The sequence below is a fragment of the Emys orbicularis genome, chromosome 12, assembly GCF_028017835.1.
Source record: "Emys orbicularis isolate rEmyOrb1 chromosome 12, rEmyOrb1.hap1, whole genome shotgun sequence".
Lineage (NCBI taxonomy): Eukaryota > Metazoa > Chordata > Testudines > Emydidae > Emys > Emys orbicularis.
In genome coordinates this window covers 27,225,612-27,249,408 of record NC_088694.1, presented here as the reverse complement: position 1 = coordinate 27,249,408, position 23,797 = coordinate 27,225,612, and the positions used below count along the sequence as shown (strand labels likewise).

The 23,797-nt window shown below is 50.5% G+C and overlaps 1 protein-coding gene across 2 annotated transcripts in view; it reads left to right on the top strand.

Moving 5' to 3' along the window:
• Positions 1-23,797, top strand: part of RALY (RALY heterogeneous nuclear ribonucleoprotein) — a 105,688-nt gene that overhangs the window by 58,193 nt on the left and 23,698 nt on the right. For both annotated transcript variants that reach the window (XM_065414602.1, XM_065414604.1), the window contains exons 2-3: positions 3,489-3,753; positions 15,966-16,038. In XM_065414602.1, the coding sequence (XP_065270674.1) occupies positions 3,489-3,753; positions 15,966-16,038 (338 nt within the window). The remainder of the gene's footprint in view (positions 1-3,488; positions 3,754-15,965; positions 16,039-23,797) is intronic.

Sequence of the window (23,797 nt, the reverse complement as noted above, 5' to 3'; positions counted from 1 at the left end):
GCAGGTAAACAAACTGGCCCAGCCCGCCAGGGTGCTTACCCTGGTGGGCCGCATGCCAAAGGTTGCCGATCCCTGTTCTACCATCTACCCTTTGAATTCACAAATTATTTACTACAACCAGGGCCGGCTTTAGGCTGATTCCCTTGATTCCCCGGAATCGGGCCCCGCAGGTAAGAGGGCCCTACGCCCGCGCCTAAAAGGGCCCCGCGCCTTAGGCTCACCCGGCAGCGGTCCGTTCCAGTGGCATTTCGGCGGTGGGGGTGGGGTCCGCTCCGGGGTCTTCGGCGGCGGGGGGTCCTTCAGTGCCGCGGGAGATGCGGAGCGGACCCCCCGCTGCCGAAGTGCTGCCGAAGACCCAGACCGCCGCCGGGTATTAAAATTGGGCCCCGCAGGTCCTAAAGCCGGCCCTGACTACAACCAGTAGTTTTGGCTTCCAAGCAGACTGCCCTGTCAGCCAAGTCACTGGGATGTATTACAAGAGTGTGCAAATATGTTCAGTTCCTGTATTTTTTCCCATGCAGCTACTTATATCTGCTGGAGGATTTTCTCTTTATGATGCAAAAATTATGGATAAATGTAAAAATCTATCTATCTATCTATCTATCTATCCCCATATACACATTGCTGTCTGTCTATTTATCCCCGTATACACCATGCTTTCTGTCTATCTATTTTTGTCTTTATACCATGATCATCATTTTGGTATCTGAGCTCCTTACAAGAACGTGAGCAAGCAATGAAGGAACTGTCACACTGTGGAGAATGCCTGGTATGATGCTGGTGTGTGCTTTACCCAAATAACATATGCACAACTGGATTACTAGCTAACTCTTATATTTCACCTGGCTAGGAATCGGGACTCAGATAGTTTTACATTCACAGGATTCAGGAAGGGAAAAAGACTCGCCCCTGTGCTATGAGAAGCAACTGAACTCACTGGTGGACATTTAATACATTGTGCTCCAAGAGGTGTCTGACTCCTCTGGGTCACGTTAAGACTGACCCTTGTGGAGAGAGGCGGCTCCTGTCTGTTGCACACGTCACACAGGGGCTTGTAACAAGCAGAGTCCCTCTGCTTGGGGGCGTGCAGACTCACATCACTGCAAATGGGATGGGGAAAAAGGAGGGTCCACTACCCTGTTCCCTCCCCTTCACATCAGTCACAGAGCTGGCTGGGAATGCCATGGAGAGCAGGTTTCCCACCCTCAGTTCAGGTCTGTGCCTAGGTGACACAATCTAGTCCTAGTTGTGCCTCCAGAGACATTTAAATACTGTGCAAAACCTGGATTGGATATTCTGTGTGATTGGCAGGACTCACCTGGGCATTACAGGTACCTCTGGTAGCTGAGTCAATTAGGAGAATCCAAGGGGATTTCAGCACACAGTGAATATGTGGTCACGTCTCCTAATTTGCACTGCTGAGCAATTCCAGCTGTGGTATGGAATGCCTGTGTATTATTCCAGCTACAGGATCTCAGAGTGGAGCACTTAACTTCACTCTGTTCAGCACGTGAGGCCTCAGGGCAGGGATCGCATGACAGAAAGGATTTATGCCAAAGGAGAATGGAGAGCTTAATGTTTGCCTGCAAAAATCCATGTGTAGGGACCTAAATAAGTGGCCCCTCCATAGGTGCATGAGAGGGGGAGGTCACAGCCACCCAGGGGCGGCTCTATGTATTTTGCCGCCCCAAGCACAGCAGTCAGGCAGCTTTCAGCGGCATGCCTGCGGGAGGTCCGCCGGTCCCGCGCCTTTGGAGTACCCACCGCTAAATTGCCGCCGAAGCCGCAGGACCGGCGGACCTCCCACAGGCATACCGCCGAAGGATCCCTGACTGCTGCCCCCACAGCGCCCGGCAGGCCGCCCCCCGTGGCTTGCCGCCCCAGGCACGTGCTTGGTGCGCTGGTGCCTGGAGCCGCCCCTGCAGCCATCTTCTCCCCAGAGCATCCATTTGAGAGCACTCAGAAACAGACCCTTGGAGTTTCATTTTGAGCTAGTTGTGGAAAAGCTGCAGTGACTTTTTCTTTAAGTAACTTGAAATCAGACTCAGAGTGCAGGGGAACAGAATCCTGCAATGAGATCTTTCATTATTTTTAATTATTGTTATTTTTTTTATTTTAAATAATTTATAAACTATCAAACATGCAAAGTAAAGTGCAGAAAAACTAAATCAGGACACACACACACATCGCGCGGGGGGGTATTCACAACATCACAGACCCAGTTCCCGTGGTTACCAGAAGCCAGAGGAACCTCCTGATATCCCTGTACTGTCTTTATAGATGAAAGAGAGTGAGTCAGATGACGGATACGTTTTATCTAAAATGCCCAGATTATAGCTTGTAGCTCTGATAACTAGTATCAAACCTTTAGTCTAGGAAATGATGCTTGCAGGATCTTACACACAAAGCAATCTCGCTCTGGAGCAAATTGAAATATTCCTGGCACAGGCCTAGGTGACTGATTTTTAGTCCCTGATCCTGAGAAGCGTTGAGTAACCAGAACTCGGTCAACTCCAGTGAGAGCTGCGGGCGTTCAGTGCTTTCTCGGATGCACTCAGAGTCTACTTCAGGCTTCTGTAAACACTTGCAGACACACAGCCAACAGAAGATGTGGGATTGGCTTCACCACATCTCTGCACCAGCCTGGAGCAGGATTCACCAGGGAAGGCGGAGGCTGTAGGGCACTGGCGGAAAAATGAGCCAAACCCTGGTATTGGTTTTAGTGACATCAGCTCAGAGCTGAGCTGGCACTGGTTATGTTGACTTTGTGTTGTAGAAAAGAAAATGAAAGTTAAAGTCTGGCTGCCTGCTCTGTTTGGCTTTCTAATGCAAAGTACAAAGCTGTTCAGATTGATCTGGGGGAGTGAATAATGTATGAGTCGGGAGAGATAGTGGGAAATGTGAATCTTACATGTCCAATGGTGTTCCAAGGCAGGCACCGCATTGCATATTGAAAATAGCTTACAGTACTACTATGCATGTTCAGGTACAGTCTCAGTGGCAGACAAAAGCATCCTGCTGAATAGCGTAGTTTTACAGCAGCTCGGCAAAATATGCACTGCAGACAAAAGGCTGAAGTTTCCATTGACTTTTTTAGGTCTGTCTGAATGAGAAGGACCAGAACTGGGTGAAAGGAATGGCACAGGGACAATCTACTCCACCCACGGGGAGCTGGAGTAATCAAAGTTTACATGGGTTGGGACCAGGTGGTGAGGTTGTCACATGCAAACCCCTCAAATGCAATTCCGGGGTGCAGAACTGCAGCGTTGCCTCTTCTTTCTGCAGCTGTTATTCCAGCCATGGGTCTGGGGGCACCTGCAGTCCCCACAAACTGCTGCATGAAGTGATGGGGTTGTTTATTGGTTTGCAGTGTGATGAAGGGTTGTAATCCCAAATTCCTTCTCTCTCTGACCCCCATTTTTATTACATTCATGCTGTTCCCTCTAGCATGTTACACCCTTCCTGACCCTCCTGACTTGTTTACCCAGGTGTTCAAGATGTCATTGAAGGTGCAGACAAGTAACATCACAAACAAGAACGACCCTAAGTCCATCAACTCCAGAGTCTTTATTGGGAATCTCAACACAGCCGTTGTCAAGAAATCAGATGTGGAGACCATTTTCTCCAAGTACGGCAGAGTGGTGGGCTGCTCCGTTCACAAGGGCTATGCGTTCGTACAGTACTCGAACGAGAGGCATGCACGGGCCGCTGTCCTGGGGGAGAACGGACGAATACTTGCCGGGCAGACGCTGGGTAAGGAGTCCTCATGTCCTTTCTACTCCTTGTAGTCAAGGCACAAACTCATGTCATGAGCTGCAGCTGCAGAAGCTGTTAGAGGGGAGTCCTGAAAGCACAGACTCATGAACAATCACATGTCTTCCTTTAATACATTTTTCTACTGTAGCTGATGTTAAATAACTTCTGCATAGCATACGCAATTCATTCTACATCTGTCAGGGAGTTTGCCTGGAGAAAAATAGATGTTCTCAATCCGTGTGTGTGTCATTTAGTATATATCTGTATTTATTTTATTTTATTTTATTTTATTTATCACAGTGGGTGGGCAATAGAGTTTAAAAGTCATAGCCGCAAAAGGCCTTGTTATTATTATTTATATTCTGGTCACACCTAGAGGCCTAAACTAAGATCAGGGATCTGTTGTGCTAGGCACTCTACATACATCGAGTGAGCTGTCCTGAACTGCTTGGAAACTAAACTGAGAAAGGGTGGGATGGGAAACACGGACACAGATAAGTAAAGTGACTCACCCAAGGTAATACAGGAATCAGTGGCAGAGACAATCATACCAGGAGGTCAGCAAAATGCATTACGTTAGCCAATAACATGAAACATGAAGGCTGTTGTCTTGTCCTGTGACATTTGTTAAGAGTCCTTGTCTGGAGTTGCCTTGAGGAACTGCCGGATCAGCTCTATGTATAGATCAACATAATGTGGAGGGTCTGTCGCATACTAAGGGTGACTATCTTTGATGAGTTCTTAGGTGAATAACATTGATGTTGCTGCTCTACAAGAAACTCATGCTGCAGAGTCTGAGCGAGCTGCAAGCTACTAAACGTGTGGCTACGAACTCATTGCCACTATGAACAACGCGAAGTACAGCCTTGCCACATCCATCAGCCAGGCTCTTAAAGATGTTGCAGTCCTGGAGGAATCCAAGACCATGGGACACTCTATTGCTGCAATAAGTGCCAGAGAACTGACTGACCATAACAAACATCTACAAACCTCCAAAGCTTGAATGGCAGGAGCCCACATCACCATCTTTTCTCCACCCAGCTGCTACCCTGGTGACTTTAATAGCCACCACTCGCAATGAGACTATAGCAGAAATGATACAGCCGGTGAGCAACTCACAAACTGGGCCTCATTTGTAGATGTCTACCTTCTTTACAACCCTAAACAAGTAGGGAATTTTCACTCAGCCACATGGAACACTAAACACAACCCAGACCTCTGTTTTCTGATGAAGGACAATATTGATGTCCTCCTGCAAGCTTTACAAACAGTGCTTGGAAACTTTCCTTGCAGCCAACACCACTCCACCGTTATGCAGGTCAGCTGTGGAGTTCTGCTGATTGAATCAATGCTGAAATGGTGCTAGAATTTCTGCAAAGCAAACTGGGTTGCATGCAGGGCTTTGGAGCGGAGCCCAGAGCAGGAGCGCGGAGCAGCTCCGGAGCAGTGGAGCTGCAGGTTTTTGCCTGGAGCTGGAGCACAGCTCCAAAGCCCTGGTTGCATGTACCACAGCAGTTAAGACAGGATGCAGCGTATCAAGTTTTTCCTAGAATACTATGACCTTGTTCACCTTCTTATCAAAGCTGCTGTGAAACACATTCCTCATGGCTATGGCGAGGTCTGTGCTCCTTGCTGGCAGCCAGAGACAGAGGCATTCTTTAAAAAGTGTGAGAAGAGCGGTGATCCGGACGCAGCAAAAGCACTAATAGAACCGCTGAACTCTGTGCGTCTGAGAAGATGGAATGAGACAGTGGAGGGTCTTGACTTCACTCATTGCAGTTGCAAAGCCTGGGCACTCCTCCGTGTGCTTGGACTTGTTGACCCAGCAAAATATCATCAATCGAAAATGACGGCTAATGCTGTCACCTCATACCTTCTCTGGAATTCAGCGACCAAAACTGACAAACTGACTAGACAGAAGGTTCAGAGAGAGCACTTCCGAATGTCTGACAAAGCCCCGGCACTTCACTCTCAGCCCCAAACACTACAGAAGAAATAATCAAGGCCCACATCGCCACTAAAAATGGGAAAGATTCTGGCAAGGATGATATATCCCAATTCCTCAAGAATTTGGGAGCAAAGAGAAGAGGATAGTTGGCAGATGTATTCGCTGCCATATATTTGACAGAAAAGATCCCAAAATACTGGTGTGAGGCAATAGTCACTGACATCACAAACATGGGAAACCAGCTGTTGCCCAATATCACTCCTCTCCACAACTCACCCGTTAATGGATAGGGTTTCACTGGCCTTCTCACCCCTATGTTTCAGGCTATCCTGCCAAAGCAATAGGCTGGTTTCAGACTGGGACGAAGTTTCTGCGACTAGGTTCTCACCATTACTGGTCACACTGAGGCTGGCTTCAGGTGGAATCTAAAAACTGGAACAGTGCTGATAGATTTCTCCACTGCGTACGACATGGTATGGAGATGTGGGCTATCGCTCAAGGCATCAAAGGCTATCAAATGCCATAGCACTATATGACTGCTGGCCACTATGTTGAGCAACCATAGATACCGTTTCCTGTTCAATGGGTATATCAGCAAAGCATGCACCCCCTGTGATAGTCTACTTCAAGGATCTGTGCTTGCTCCTTCACTATTCAACATCTACATTAGCGACTTACCTGATAAAACTTGGCATAAATTCATCTGTGCCAATGGCGTTGCTGTTGTGCCACAAGGCAAAGACCTTACCACCATCAGCAACATCCTCTCCACCAACCTCAGTACTGGAAACTCCATCCCAGTGCCTCCGAAACCTTGCTAATAGCCTTTCACTGAAACAACAAAGCCGTCAAGGAACCACTTCATGTCTCCTTTCTCAGTCAACAGTCTGAAATGAACCCAGTCTGAAGTACTTGAGTGTAACCTTGGATACAAGTCTGACTTCTAAAACTCATCTGGAAAAGATGTGAAAAAGTAAAAGCAAGGACTACCCTTGTCCAAAAACTCACAAGCACAACATGGGGTGCCAATGCACACACACTTCAAATAGCAACTCTTGACTGGTATACCTGCCCGCTAAATATTGCACACCAGTCTAAGCTCACATACCAATTTTCTGGACAAGCAGCTCAATACTGCGATGAGTATTACACCTGGAACATTTAAATGAACACCCATCCAATGGTTGCCCATTCTGGCACATATACCTCCACCCAAAATCTGGAGATACACCCACACACAGCCTGTGAGTACAATGGAACCATGGCTGACCTGGATTTACCAATTCATGAGCACCTCCAGAACTTTCCAAAGACACATCTGAAATCCCCCAAACCTTCTTGGGATGAGGCTAAAGCTCTTAAGGAGTCCTCTTCAATCCCAAAGCGCACTGGAAAGGATTCTGGGATAATGCTAATATCCCAAACAAACACCTAATTGCTGACCCCTCAAAATAGCTTCCAGGTTTCAACCTACGCCGGAAGCAATGGCCCGTACTGAACCATTTCAGAACATAATATGGCAAGTGCTGTCATCTCCTACACCTCTGGAAGAGGAGAGACAACGCATAATGTGACTGGAGAGCAATCGCAAGCTATGGACCACATTGTAAATCAGTCCCCGCTTCGATCATTTGCTGGTGGCATTTCAGATTTACACCAAGACTCTTCCAAAGCTGCCTCCTGGCTCATTAATCTGGCCTTGGCTATCTTCTCTTGCCATTTGAGAAGCAGCAGAGCCAGGAATAGAAACTCGCTCTCCTGAATCCCAGGCCCTGCCCGTTGGACCATGTTTCCTCTTGCAGGTGTCAATTTTTTCTTTAAAAACTTCCACTGGAGACCTGCCTGTTGTAGCTTTACTGGTGGTGCCATAGAAGCCATGGGAGCCCTAGTGTAGTAAAGACCCTAGCAGCCACTTGTGTTTTAATCACCAAGTCATGCTGACCTGCTCCGGCCAACTGATTGAAATGCCAGCAGCTGGTCTAGGGTAGTGCTTCTGCCAGCAACAGACAGATGTGAAAGTCTTTATTCTTCTATTCTGTTCTATATAAGTCCCTATACAAGCTTGTCACCATAGCCTCTGAGCGCCTTCCAGCCATTCATCAAGCAAAGTGACTACACATCTGTCACAGGTTGTTTGTTCTCTCATCCTCTCCCCAGAGGGAGAAGCGTGTGCAGGGGAGTGTCTTGTTCTGGTAGTTGCTTTTTAAAAAAATAAATATACCTGTTGCTGTGTGTTTATGTGACAGAAGGCAAGGTCAAAGAAATGCACCTGGCCTTGGAAAGGAAAGTGGTGAGGTTTGTGATGGTCCCTAATTCTAGAGAGAGTTCATTCCACAGTCTTGGACCATCCCCAGAGAAAGTTCTGTCTACCCCACACTGACAAGCTTTACTCTAGCCTATTACCAGTTGCTTGAGACAAACTGTCCCCAGCTGCATCCTTATTTTGCACATTGCTCTGAAATGCCACATGCTGAGGAGCTCTTGTCACCAGGTACAAACTGAGAATTGGAGCTACAGACAGCATTTTTAATCAAAAATTGGCATTTCTGAGCCTCCAGCAAGCGGGGGTTCTGCTGAGGGCACCAGCAGTGCCAGACACCTAGTATAAGAAATTTGAAAGCCATCCCCACCTTGCTCTGATTTGAGTATGACAATCTGAAATAAGAACCTGAATGCTGGATATGTTTTAAAGAGGCTGTGTTGTTATTTACCCAGTGAAAGTCCATCTTGAGTTTGTTCAAGCAGGCAGATTTTGGCCTGCAATGGAAACTGCTTTTCATGTGTCTTCCCTTCAAAGCACAAGCAGAATTGAAGGTCAGAGGTGAAATGCAGCTGCAGTGTCACTTACTCCCATTCCAGATGTCACCCCGATGGTCACCAGAACTCACAGTTGCATGGACAAGACCTTGTTGGGAGAGGGAGGTCATGCATGTATCGGAAGCAACCGTTACATAGAATTTACTACAAATAGGCAAAAGTTGCCCAGCCATGCTTCCCGCAGGGAGTTCAGAGCAGAGGAGAGACTCACAAATTGGGACATTCCGGGGTTCTCTAGTTACTCTTCTCACTCAGCGACTTCCCCACAGATCAGATCAGCCTGCAACTCAAAGGATGATTGTTATAGCTGGCAGCACTGCAAGCTCCACCTAGGAATTGAAAACTGTCTCCCTCTTACCTCATCCCCACTAACAAGCTTTCTGCAGTCAGAACTCAGCTGACAGTTCTGTGGGTGATGTGAGAGCCAGAACAGACTCCAGCTCACTCCCCTTCCTTATCGGGGGACCGCGGGAATCCTGCAAATTCACACACAGCAGGCCATGTGGAAAAGGAAGTGTAGTCCCATGGGACAGTGGACCAGAGTCCCTGCCTGGCACCTGCGCGTGGAAAGGCCTTCCAAAAAGGGGAGGTCGCAGCTGCTCAAATAGCCCCCAAAGCCTCTCCCCAACAGGTGAACAGGGGTAGACAGGGAAGGCACCTGGCAGATGTTAATTAAGAGCCTCTCCCGGCTTTCACTTTCCACTGGCAGACCTCCTTAGAGCCCCAGCCAGAGGATATAGCCTCCTGCCTCTGGCAGAGAGCAGCAATGCTTTTTCGCCAGGGGTGAACACCTCATCTGGCACAGCTGTCCCCACAGACACAGCTGGGAAGGGCTAATTGCCAGTGAAATTCAGCCACCTCCTTGTGCCATCCATGCCCATTCCTAGACCTCCATAGACAGAGAGAAACTGACAACAGGGTGCGGGACAGCAGAGGACAGGTGATCTGTGCCCACCACTAGCACCACTTAGCTTGCCTTGATGCCACGTCCAGCCACTGTCCCCTTCCCTGCCCCTTGTCCTCTTTTTCTATGAGCAGCCCCTCCCACTTCCCCCTGATTTTCTCATGTCACATCACACTGAGCCGTGCTCAGGGGGATGAGCAGTGACTGGGAATTGTCTGAGTGCTGCCTCTTCAAAGGGTTTGTAATATTTTATTTTTTAGTGGTGGGGAGCAAATTTGGGTAGGTTGAGGTTCAGGACCGTCTCGATTCACCTACGAAAGTGAAACGGCACCTCAAAGAAATCAGAGCTTTGGTTTCTCTAAACTTACACTCAGGCCGATATGACGTAGAAATGGGCCTGGAAGTCAAAGCAAGAGCAATCATTCTTGGCAGGTTTCCAGTACTGCCAACCCCAAGTGTTCAGAAACCACAAATCAAGCCCCCAGAATCACGAGACTGGCTTACAAATCATGAGATTGTAAAACAGAAACAACAACGAAAACTTGGGGGCTCTGTTTATTTTCCTTTTTTTTTTTTTGAATTTTTAAGGTGCACTCATCACGTTTCAAGCTTTTCTCTGCAGCACGAGGGCTACACATATCTTTTTTTTCCCAGTGAAAGCTGAGAATCTCACCTAATCACATGACATGTGCTAAGAAAAAGCACTATTACCAGACTCATGATAAAAGCATGAGAGTTGGCAACACTGTTAATTTAACAACAGCCACTGTCACTGAGCCAGATGCTCAGCTGGGGTAAACTGGCAGAGCTTCAGCAGAGCTATGCTGATTACATCAGTTCAGGATCTGGTCCAGTTCGCTTTGGGATTTTTACTTCTGGCTGAGACCAGAAGCACCGATTAAAACAATGTCAAGCCTCGAAAAAGGCTCCAAGTTTGAGTGGGAGATGAAGGTTCACATCTGTTGTTATATTTGATCAGATTGGCGCCTCCATCCTTAGGGGGTCACCCAGGTGCACTGCTTTCTGAACAGCCTGGCCCATTTCCAATAATGACCATACTGGCTTTGCAGGAAACACTGCAGGCACTCTATGAATGAAACAGCCCTTCCCGGAGAGCAGGGTCTTTCCTGCTGCCATTGTTCAGACAAGAACGGGAATTAGCATCAAAGAAGTTGTATTAAATGCTGTTGAAAAGCCCTGATATTCTACATGTAATGTCAGCGCTTCGGTGTCTGCCGTTCTTGTCTGAGCTGCTACAGTATTCTGCTCATCCCCCTGGCACCTTTCAAGCCCCTCTCCAACAGATCATGTTTCAGTGGGTATAAAATGCTTCCACTCTGATTCAGTAGTGTTTCCCACCCACTTTTGCACAGAGATAAGTGACGGCGCAAGGCAGTGGAAAATTCAGGCCCATTCATTTTAATGTATTTCATAATGTACTATGTGTCCATTGACATGGACGAAACATCAACCTGCCGAAGGCTCAGTGGTGCTGCAATACCAACCAACCCTCGTATCAGCCACCCCACCCCACAAGACAAAACAAACCTCCATAACCTTAGCCCAAGGTCAGACAAATGCTTCATTGAGTAGATGAGCCTGGCACTGTACTCTAAACCCAATGCTGTGAAGTATTACAGGCCTTAGATTCAATAGGAATTGAGTGTCTGGTCCATCTGGATATGAGCACCCTGAAGGCCACCAAACAAAGGGTTTGGACACATGCCATCGAAAGCCTGTTGACCAGTGAGAGCCCACCAGCCAGAATGCCCACCCTCCAAGTTCTCAAGAGTGCAGATTTAGGGCATACATGTATGGACAACCCCATTTTGCATTTGGTTCTCTCTCCGTGACCCTCATATGTTCTTGTGCAGCCATATTTTGTATGTATAGCCTAGGCACTGCTTTTTCTGGGTTTATTAGCACTGCAGCTTGCCTGGAGCTCCTGAAAATGATTACATGTACAAGTTAACTTGAAATTCAGCTACTTGCGCGTCACTGTAAGCTCTTTATTTGGGCAGTAAGTTCCTCGGGGCGGGGCCATGTATCCTTATTTGTCCGTACAGTACCTAGCACACTTTTTGCGCTATATAAATAATGGGAAAAAATAAGAATAGAAATTTAACTTGGTCCTGACAAATTTAGTCTAAAGACACAAATGTTTCAAGATTTCGTTTCCTGCCAAACCTCGCTGGCATCAGCCGGGCTGCTCCAGTGACACTCATGCATGTGGCAGCCAGTCCATCATGTTCCCACAGATCAGTGGCTCCTCATGCTTCCAGCTTTGCTGGGGGAAGGCTCCTTGCAGTCATATGAGCTGTCTGCTTCCCCTCTCCATTCCTCACCCTGCTGGATCACCACCAGGAAAAAGGGGGTGAGAGGAGACAGCAGTACAAAGTAAGGGACCCAATACTGGCCCTAGGCAACCTCACCCTGCCGACAAGCTGCATCAGTTCCCCCATCACAAGCCACCAGCAAACATGCCCCTGGCACCACAGTACTCACTCCTGAGAAGGCAGCCAGCATATTTTCACCCCTACGGCTACCCCTGCAGCTCCAGCTACTCTGCCATTCCCATCTACTCCATCACCCACACGCCCAGTACTTCCAGGTACCCCAGTACTCCGAAGCACCCCACCCCCACCCGCAATGCCCCAGCAACCACCCACTCAGCTACCTCCCAGGCTCTCCAACCCAGCACCCACAGCCAGCCTGACACCCAGCTCCAACTTACCCAGCATCTGCAGCTACCCACTGTGCACCAGAGATGCCCCAGTGTTCATTCATTCCGCTACCTCCCAGCCATCCCCCAGCTTCCTCCTCAGACTCGCCCACCCAGCACTGAGCTATCCCCCAGCCGCCCAGCACCCACCGCTACCCCACCCAGTGCCATAACAAGGGCAAGGCGAGTGAGGCACTTGCCTCAGGCGCAAAAAGCTGAGGGGCGCAAAAAGTGGTGGAGGGGAGAAAAAGCCGCTGGCAGACACAGAGATATTTATAACCGGGGTGATCTCCCCCTGGCCCCACCTGCCTCCCTCTCGAGTGTCCCCCGGCCCTGACTTGCTTCCCACCCCCCTTCCCGGAGCAGAGCAGCTCCATGCTGCCTCCCTGCAGCAACTGCTGCCGCAGGGTCCTAGTGCCCCCCATCTCACTGCCAGGGCAGACTGACTCTGAGCCTGCCCTTCCCCCTCAGACCCTTTCATTTTTCAATGGGACCCTCCAGCAGCACAGGGGGCCACCCCACCCGCAGTCACCGCTCCTGCCCCACGCTGGGCAAGGAGGCAGCCCCATCCCTCACCCCCAGTGGGGCTACAGTCAGAGGCAACAGCAGGGGAGGAGGCGCATGCAGCGCCCCCCGGCACCCACCATGGGGGAGGCGAGGGAGATTCCTGGACCTGAGAGGGGCCCTAAGAGCACATGCAGTGACAGTGGTGGGGGTGAGTGTGCTGCTGGGGGGGCAGGAAAGGGGAGCTCCTCCCCCAGAGCTTGCTGCTGCCGGCAGAGAAAGGGCTGGGGGGAGTCCTCCTCTCTGGCCCCTGTCCCGGAGCAGCCTGCCTGTACCCCTAACCCATCCCCAGCTCTGCCCCACCCCAGAGCCCACACTCCCAGCCAGAGCTTTCACCCCCCCCACTGCACCCTCAACCCTCTGCCCAAGCCCTGAGCCCCTCCAGCACCCCAAACACCTTATCCCCAGTCCCAGCCAGAGTCCTCATCCCCCCACACCCCAACCCTCTGCCCCAGCCCTGAGCCCCTCCCACACCCAAATCTCCCATTCCCAGCCCCAGACAGAGCCCTCACCCCAACTCTTGCCCTGAGCCCCTCCCACACTCCAAACCCCTCATCTGCAGCCACAGCCCTCACCCCTGCACTGCATCCCTCTGCACCCCTCCCTCCCCAAACTCCCTCCCAGAGCCTGCACCCCAATCCCAGGGCCTATACCCCAGACCTCCTCCCTCACCCAAACTCCCTCCCAGAGCCTTGGGCAGGTGGGGGGGCAGAGTTTGGGTGGGGGCGGGTTCTGGGCACCACCAAAATTTCTACAAACCTGCCACCCCTGATCCTGCCCTGCAAACCTGAACTCCCAGCATTCTCAGGACACATGCTGATCCCTAGTGGCCACTGCTGATATCCAGCAGCTCCCTCCTCTCTTAACCTGTGAGTCCCTCTCTGGATTGGAACTGGACTGGAACCAAAGACCATCTTGGAAGCAACATTACCAGCCCAAGCAGTCAAAAATCATGAGTTGACCCCCCAAAATCACAGGCTCTACCACCGCCCCTTCATTCATTTTTCGGCGGCAATTCGGCGGCAGGCCCTTCCCTCCGAGAGGGACTGAGGGACCCGCCGCTGAATTGCCGCCGAAGAGCCGGCCCTGGGGGAGGGCGCAATTTTATATTCTTGCCTTGGGAGCAAAAATACCTAGTTACGGCCTCGCTGCAGGTGTCCCAGTATTCAGCCACCCCCACATCCTCCCCCACCTGCCCAGCTACTCCCAGGCTGCCTCCAGGCACTGTTCAGCACCTCCCCCCAAGCCATCCAGCCACACATCCTTCCACCTGCTGTACCACAGCTGCCAAGTTTTGTGCAGCTCCCCATCCTGTTACCGTCATTACTTGGGGCAGGGTGTGTTGACCATAAGATGAAGTTTCTGAATATAGGTAAATTGTCTGCAAATACCCAAATTAGCCCATTCAATCATTTGCATAAATGGCATGTGTGAAGCTGCACAAAATGTGGCGGTTATTCATCATTCACAGACGAGGTCTCCAGGCTCAGCTGTACCCTTGTGAGCCCCTGGGAGACCTTTGCTATACCATACGCCACACAGGGCACGTCTACACTGCAAAACAAAACAAAACCCAGCAGCAAGTCTCAGAGCCTGGGTCAACTGACTGGGGCTTGCACTACCGAGCTAAAAATAGCAGTGTAGAGGGTCCCACCCAGGCTCTGAAATCCGGCAAGGGGGGAGTCTCAGAGCCCAGGCTCCAGCCCAAGTAGAAATGTCTACACTACTATTTTTAGCCTCATAGTACAAGCCCTGCGAGCCCGAGTCAGTTGACCTGGGCTCTGTCACTCATGGGCACAGGGTTTTTTTTGCAGTGTAGATGTACCCACAGAGAACTTAAAAGCACAGCAGTTTTGTTGGCAGTGTGTCCTAAGGATGACGAAGGGATGACTCAAGAAATGTCCACAAGAATTGAATGTGTAAGCGGCAAGGAGAATTAGAGGAGGAATTGTTCAGGGTAGGCTCCTCTTAGCCAATTTCACTTCCACCATCTTGTCTTGTACACAAATTGTAAAATCTTTGGGGTACAGACCTGTGTTTGTACAGCGCCTAGCACAATGGGGTGCTGGCCCAGGACGGGGTTTCCCGGCAGCGATGGTAATAAAGATAAGCAATAATAATAATAATAGTAGAACCCCAGTGTGAATCAAACCCAGCAAACTTAGCACCACTCTCCTGGGAATGCTACACATGCTGTGTGTGCTCCCTCCCTCCGTCCCCTCCCCCCTCCAAGCATGAGCACATTGATCAAAAGCACCTATCACCCTGCTTTCTGGCTGCATTCCCTGGATTCAAAGGAGGAGACTGGCTGGCAGCACACTGGTTCTTGTGGGTACAAGTCATAAAGAATTGGGGGGGTCCTGGGAAGCTCTGCCAGGCAGAAGAGAATTGCTCATTCCCAAGCTGGGAAAGTAGGACAGTGCAATATGTCACCTCTCTGATGGATTGTTTCTGTGCAGTTTTGTGTCCATGCCCAGAGTTAGTTTGCTCAGACTTTGCGCAGGCATCATGAAATTGGCCATATCTCTCTATTCTCACGTCCAATGCGCTCATTCAGCGTGGAGGTTCAGGACAGAGATTTCCTCGGCCAATCAGAAAATTTCATTCTCACCGTCGCTGGAATGAAACCTGCTTCTGAGATCAATTGGGGTGACTGCAGACATGCTTCTGCACCCTGTGCAGCTTTTAGAACAGACCAATCAGAGGAGACCTCAAAGGGGACTTCAGACCTTTCCTTTGTGTCCTATATTTAGTATTAATTTTACACTTGGAGGAAGAGAAATAAATTGCATCTATCAACCAGCAGTGGCGAGGGGCTTACACATTCACCGTGTTTCATAAAGAGAGCACTGAATTCTCCTTGGAAGCCAATCCTAGAAAGGCATGAGCTGCAAGGGGCTTTAGGTGCCTGGATTAGCATGTGTGCAGTGGGTTCTCTGATTAGAAGCTGATTGTTTGCCAGCTGCCTTAGGTAAGGGAAAAGAGGCTTGTAGAGAGAGCGGCTGCTTTGGACATGTGGACAAAGCCCAGCAGGAGTCTCAAAGTGCTAGCAGAGGCCGCAGAAGCGTAGCAAAACTGTTTGATTAGCACAATACACAGCTCCCTGCTAGGAGTCTGTATGGGCAGTTAATTGAACCATATGATGTGGGGATTGCATCTGTGTCAACCAGACGGCTGCATGTACTCAGAGAGCCAGCGCTGTGTGAGATGAGTTTTATATGCTGACATTAATTCAGGGGTTTGATTCATTGCAGATATCAACATGGCTGGAGAACCTAAACCCAACAGACCCAAAGGGCTGAAGAGAGCAACCTCCGCCTTGTATAGGTAGGTCTTCAGGATGTCACCTCCCCAGAGTGAGACAGCAGGGGGGCTGGCTTTTCAGCAGGGGATCCCAACCAGGGCTGATATGTCACACTCCTCTGGCTGGACTCTCCGAGAGCTTCCCCTCTCGGCCTGTATCATAAATCTCAGGGCCAGGCCCTAATGCTGCCCACTACCCATTCAGTTCTTCCTGCTGCAGTCCACCATGGAGCTGGGCTACTCTGAACCCCAGGCTTGTACCCAAAGCAGCCCAACCTCCATGGTAGGCTACAGCGAACACAAGGGATGGTGGGCCGAGGATGCTTGCTGGCATAGCCCAGGTTTGGCCAGACGATACAAGGGGGAAGCAATGGCTTTATGGGAGTCTTCACCGGGCCCCCAGAGGGAGGGAATAAATGATCTATTCAGCTTTGACACAGCGCGAGTCAAAAGAAAACAGCTGGCAAATTCAAAGGTTTCCATCCCGCACTGCTGGATCCATAAAGCTTCGCTCGCTTTTGATACCCAGCTCTCATGTTAATGAACCTTCCCACCAGGGCCTCCCCCAGCAACTTACTTTCAAGTCACATAATTGCTTTAAGCAAATCTCCCTGTTCTTTTTAGCGGCTGCTTTTCAGCCCTGCTTCCACACCTTGAAAAGCCCCATATGGAGATGAAAGGGAAACAAGCCATTGTTCTGCCGAGTGGTTATCCCAGGTCTTTCATCTTTGCCCAGATGAGGCACCTGGTGCAGTCTTTGTGACAGTGCCTGCCAGCAGCCAGAGATGCATCAAGTGCTGTGGGGCCTGCATTAAAGAGGGCGGGCCGGGGGGGGGGGGGGGGGGGGACATGGTAATCATTCCTGATAATGGCATGGAGACATTGGGGTGGGGAGGGACATTTCCGCTCTCTAGCACAGTCCACCGAGGTGTTCCACTCCCAGAGTCATCGGTCAGAGAGCACTGGGTGGCCCGAGTGGGGTACAGAGCCTTTCACTGCTAGAGCAGCAGTTTGCACATGGATTATGCCAGCAGCGGCTGAAAGCCATGGCTGCAGGAGGAGGGAGCGCTTCTCCAGGTGGGCGGGCCAGTTTTAAAAAACATAGACAGAAGGGTCCAAGGGAGTTAGGAGCAGCCCAGCTTTCACTCACTTTAATGGCATTTGGGTGTCAGGCTCCCTTCAGCCACTCTGAATATCCCAGGCTCAGCTCTGTCAAGCCAAACAGGTGCAGGCAGGAAGGAGGCAGCTGCAGTGCAGCACCCTGCCTCTAGGGGCCACTCTGTCTCCCTGCCCAACCCCCATCCCCTGGCAACTAAGAGTGGATGAGAACCCACTGCCAGCCAGTCGCCCGGCCACATGTCCTCCACCTCTTCTTCTCTCCAGATGAGGAGGAGGAAGAATGAGAGTCAGGGGTGGGGGGTGGACAGGAAGGCCTTAAACAGTGGAGGAGGCTTTGTTGGGGGGATTTTGGAGAGGGGAGATGAGGGGGAAATGGAGGGACAGGGAGGACTTCAGAGTGGGAGACTGTGGGGCAGGGGGACCTTGAAGGGTGGGGAAGCAGGTGTAGGGGGACAAGGGAGGGGAGTACCAGGGGAGATTTGGTAGGGAAGACCTTGGGGAGAGGGTGAAAGAAATAATGATGGGGAGAGGGAGGGAAGGAGATACAGTGGGAAAGAGAAGAGAGTGAGAGGGCTGAGCAAACAGTGCCGGGCACCCTGACACATGGGGAAGCAGGAGAGAACGGGAAATGAGAGGGCAGAACGGAGGAGCCGGGGGAAGGAAGGAAAAATGCAAGGAGAGCAAACGAGGAGTGAGCATGGAGCAATGGAAAGACAAGGAGGCTAGAGAACAGGACAGTGGGAGGAGCCATGGGACATGGGGCAGGGCCTGGGGCACGTGAAGGAGTGCAGGGTGAATTGAAATGAGACAGCGTTGCCAGCTCTTCAGATTCTATCATGAATCTCATTACTATTGATGGTTTTCTTAAACCCCTGCCCCTGGAGTCATGTGACTAGGAGAGAAACTCAGCTTTCATTCAAAAATACAGTAGGTTTCTGGTTGCAAAGAAAAAACTTTAAAATGTGACCCAAGGGAAGACTTAAAAACCAGAAGGCTAATAAAAGGAACCCCAAAATGTGTTGGGTTTTTATAAAATCTCATGATTTTTATGCCAGTCATGTTTTTATGGGGTTTGACTCATGATTTTTGACCACTTAGTGTTGGTAACACCTGCAGATAAAAAGGGAAGGAGACGTGGTGGTGGTGGGATTTTTTTTAGAAAGGGAAACTAGGAGAGAATAAAAAGCGACAAAGAGTCCTGTGGCACCTTATAGACTAACAGAAGTATTGGAGCATAAGCTTTCGTGGGTGAATACCCACTTCGTCTCCCTATCATTATTTCTTTGACGAAGTGGGTATTCACCCACGAAAGCTTATGCTCCAATACTTCTGTTAGTCTATAAGGTGCCACAAGACTCTTTGTCGCTTTTTTACAGATCCAGACTAACACGGCTACCCCTCTGATACTAGGAGAGAATAGTGTTTTTTCTCATGGAAAAAAAAAGTCGGGGGTGAGGAAGGGAAAACAAGAGGTACATGAAAGGGAAAATGCAAGTGCTGGAGAGAGAATGGAAAGAAAGGAAATGCAGATACAGGGAGAGGATGGAACAGGGAGATGGAGCAAAAGAGAAGAACAAAGAAAAGGAGAAATGGAAAAATAAGTAAGAAAGCATAACTCTCTGGTTATGGTGAACTAAATGCAATATGTGGGACTTCTGCTGCTTCTCTGCCCTAGCAGGAATTTAACCCAGTGTAAACTGGTTTCTGTTTCTTCCTGTAGCTGCATTTTATTGATGTTTCCCTGGCGGGCATCCCACTGCTCTGTAATTGTTGGGAGAGAGGACGACAGAATGATGCTGCTTTGGGGATTTGAGTTTTATTACTTGGCGGCTGTTAAAGTAGGGCAGGAGTTTATTTATTATTTTTAATTACATGAAACAGTGGTGGGCAATGGCTTTCTTCTGAGCCTGGAGCCTCTGATTTAGGACCATAAGAAACACCCTGAAATAATGAACAGACCAAAATTAAGAGGAACGTCTAAGAGGGAAACAGAACAGAGAGGATGATCGGAGCCAGTTTGCTAACAGGCAGCTCAGAGGGAAACAGACTGCTTCTCCTGTCACCAAGCGGATGGGGAAAGGGCCCAACGAGATTTTTCTCTCCTGGTGTTTGGAGATGCTGGTTACTCTGGGGTAAAATCCTGGCCCCATTGAAGTCCATGGGAGTTTTGCCATTGACACTGTGTATTTAAGTATGGTCTGGGTTAGGGTGACCAGATCAGCACACTAAAATATCAGGACACATTGGGGTACCATTAGCCCCACCCACAGTCCACCCCCACTCCTCCCAGGCTCTGCCCCCACTCTGCCCCAGGTCCCACCCCCTCCCTACTCCCCTTCCCCCTGTGCCCTTCCTCATCCCCCAGCCTGCTGCTGGCTTGCTGCATCCCTCTTCAGTCCCCCACTCACCGCTCGCTTCCCTCCCTGCTCGCTCGCCCGCCCACTGCTTGCCTCTTCACACCCCCGCCCACCACTCACCCCTATGGTGCCGACTTCCCCTCTGCCGGGTAGGTGCTTGCCCACCCCCCCGCCTCTTCCTGCCCCTGCACCACCCTCGCCCGACCCCCATTCCACCCCCTTCCCCCAAGTCTCTGCCCCTGCCCTGCCTCTTCTCCACCTCCTCCCCTGAGAGTACTGCATACCCGTTCCTCCCGGAAAGTGCTAAGTGCCGCCAAACAGCTGTTAGGCGGTGGGGAGGAGGGAATAAGGAGGCGAGGAGGGGGGAGCTTGGCTGAAATTTTTCCCTGTGGGTGCTCCAGCTCCGGAGCACCCATGGGGTCAGCGCCTCCCTCCCGCTCGCCTCCTTACCTGAATATCGGGACAAATGGCGTCCCAATTGTACATTGATTGGGACGTGGGACAAAGGGTTAAATATCGGGACAGTCCCAATTTTATCGGGATATCTGGTGACCCTAGCTGGATTGCAGCTCCTTTGTTATTGTTACCTCCAGCCGTCTTTGTTGCTTCCCTCCCCAGGGAAATGGTGACATGTCTCTGAAGTGGATGTTATGGGCCAAGCTTTCAGAAATCCAAGTTTCAAGCCGGGGTTCAAATCTGAGTGCTCGCACCTCTGATTACTCTCTTTGTGTCCACAGTCAGGTGCAGTAGGTGGAGGCACATGTGCTCGTACTCACCCCGGCAGTTCAATAGTGGCACAAATTGTGTCCAGAAATGGGAGGCACCTCCCTTCTGGTAACATGTCCCTACATGGGGACCACGCTAACCAAAACTTCAGGAATTCCTGCCTGCATCCCAAAAATTGATCAGTCTCCTACAGATGCTGTCCTCTGGACAACTAAATCTTCCTTTCCTAGCTTCCTCCAAATGGATTCTTCCTCCCTGTTCCCAATCCTGGGCGTATCTTCCTCTCAATTCATTTTCTCCCTAACCCTGCTAGATGAGCTCCTTGATTGTCTCCTTCAAGGTCCTCCTGTCCGAAGACAGACAGTTTTGCATTGTTGTCTCGAGCTCCCACGGACTCTATCTTCATCCACCCCTGAGTCAGGCAGTGTCCAGAGATGGTACCTCCAAGTCAAAGCTGAACCACATTAGAAAGTTACTTTGGAAGACGTTCATGCTGCCACTTCCCTTGCTATAGAAGACTTCAGGCGCCAGGGCTGTCAATCCAAGATCATTCATCAGTACTATAGATCCCGAAAAGAAAAGAACCCACCCACTCTCAGTAATGGTGGGCGTGTCTGATGCCCCTCTCTGAGAATAGCTTCTGCTGAGATCTTTCTAAGTTCAGAGCCCAGTAGTTAGCATCTAAAATCAGCAGTGAACCCGTTATAATAATGCACTGCATTTTGCATACTCTGCCTTTACCCACAGGGATAGTCACTGAGAATATGATTATGATGGCATCAGGTTGTCTGCCACGGGCTTATAAACTGTTGCAGACAGTTATGGGATGGATGGCATTAAAGTCTGCGGTCTGTTCTAAACCTTTGTCCCCGGAATGGAAAGGAAATGAAATTCCAGCAAGTCAGACTGGGTGGGAAGGAGTGGGTGTGAGAGGGAGTTACGGAGCTATAGCACAGTGATTTCAGAGACATAAAACTCAGCATAGAGGGAAAGATTACGGCTCTGAATGGTGGAAAATCATTTTTTAACTACTGAGGAAGTAGGGTGACCAGGTGTCCAGTTTTCAATCGAAACACCTGGTCGAAAAGGGACCCTGGTGGCTCCGGTCAACACCGCCGACCGGTCTGTTAAAAGTCCAGTCAGCAGTGCTGCGGGGCTAAGGCAGGCTAGTCCCTACCTGTCCTGGGGCACCGTACTGTGCCCTGGAAGCGGCCAACAGGTCCGGCTCCTAGGCGTGGGGGCCACGGGGCTCCGCGCACTGCCCGAGCACCGGCTCCGCACTCCCATTGGCCAGGAACCAGCCAATGGAAGTTGGGGGGGGCACCTGAGGGTGAGAGCAGTGCACGGAGCCTCCTGAACCCCCCATCACCACCACCACCAGGTGCCGGACCTGCTGGCCATTTCCAGGGCGCAGCAGGGAGCCAGGACAGGCAGACAGCCTGCCTTAGCCCCGCTGTGCCACTGACTGGGAGCCACCCGAGGTAAGCCCAAGTCCCAACCCCCTGCCCCAGCCCTAAGCTCCCCCAAACCCAGAGCCCCCTCCTGCACTCCAAACCCCTCATCCCTGGCCCCACCCCAGAGCCCGCACCCCCAGCCCTGAGCCCATACTCCCTCCTGCACTCCAACTCCCAGCCCTGACTCCCCCCAAACCAAGAGCCTCCTCCTGCACCCCAGAGCCCGCACCCTCAGCCCAAAGCCCTCACCCCCCCTTCACCCCAACCCCCTGCCCCAGCCCAGAGCCCCCTCCCACACCCTGAACCCCTCATCCCCGGCCCCACTCCAAAGCCCTCATCCCCTCCTGCATCCCAACCCCCTGCGTCAACCCGCAGGCCCCTCCCGCATTCCAAATTCCTCAGCCCGACCCCCCAGCCCGGAGCTCCCTCCTGCACCCCAAACCCCTCATCCCTGGCCCCACCCCAAAGCCAGCACCCCCACCCCAGAGCCCTCACTCCTCCCACACCCCAACCCCCTGCCTCAACCCGCAGCCCCCTCCCACATTCCGAATCCCTCAGCTCCATCCCCGAGCCTGGAGCTCCCTCCTGCACATCAAACCCCTCATCCCCAGCCCTATCCAGGAGCCTGCACCCCCAGCCCAGAGCCCTCACCCCTTCTGCACCCCAACCCCCTGCCCCAGCCCATAGCTCCCTCCTGCACCCTGAACCCCTCATTTCTGGCCCCACCCCAGAGCCCACAACCTGATTTAGAGCCCTCATCCCTTTCTGCACCCCACCCCCCTGCCCCAGCCCAGTGAAAGTGAGGGAGGATGGTGGGGAGTGAGCCACCGAGGGAGGGGGAATGTAGTGAGCGGGGGCGGGGTCTCGGGGAAGGGGTGCGGCTAGGGTGTTCAGTTTTGTGTGATTAGAATGTTGGCAACCCTATGAGGAAGTAACAATTTATACTTCAGCTCCTATGTCTTGATAGTTACCATACATATGTATGCAGTACTGTATATAGGAGTACAATATGTGTACATATGTATATATAGTAAGTGTACATATACATGGGTACAGTTAGACTATGTTCTGTACCTGTATGCAGTACCTATAAATAAATTGTAAGGGGCTTGTGTGGATGTACCCTGGTCCCTAAGCCAAATCCTGCCCAGATTACACTCCCCCATTGAATTATAGGAGCCAGATCTCATTTGTGCTTGTTTTTGCAAATTACTCAAAAGGAGTTATTCCAGATTTAAGCCATCATGGGCTATAATTAGAATTTGGCCTTCTGGGTTTGCGTTTAATGCAAGTCAGGGAAAATTGGGCCCTCTCTGCGTATGTGGCTGTACACTAGACACAGAGGATCGAGAGCTTTTTATTTAATGTATACATATCACACATGTGGTCCATGATATCATTTGCCTCATTTCATGCAAGCATGGAATAAAGTGCATTTATTGTGCATCATTTACTCCTTACCTGCACTAACCCATTTCCACTGCAACTTTCTGAGCATCTTCCAAACAGCTGCCATTTAGAGAGAGAGACAGAGAGACAGAGAGAGAGGAAAGATAATACAAAAACATTTGCTTCCCCCCAAATTAGGATCAAGTAAAAATTATACTGGTCTGAATTCCAGGGCTAGCAGACCAATGACAGATTTAAACTTTGCTTTCAAGGCTGGAAACATTTATGACGTCGTACTGGAGAGCACTGAATCCCACTTTTTCAGTGGTATTTAGTTGTCATCATAGAATGATAGAATATCAGGGTTGGAAGGGACCTCAGGAGGTCATCTAGTCCAACCCCCTGCTCAAAGCAGGACCAATCCCCAACTAAATCATCCCAGCCAGGGCTTTGTCAAGCCTGACCTTAAAAACCCTAAGGAAGGAGATTCCACCACCTCCCTAGTGCTTCACCACCCTCCTAGTGAAAAAGTTTTTCCTAATATCCAACCTAAACCTCCCCCACTGCAACTTGAGACCATTACTCCTTGTTCTGTCAGCAACTTGAGACCATTACTCCTTGTTCTGTCATCATCTCTACCCCTGATAAGTTATAAGATTTCAGATCCTGAAATCACAGGTCCTAATCTAAAGAAATACTAATTTAAACATTTTTAGATGTTTTGAAGAAGTTTTGGTT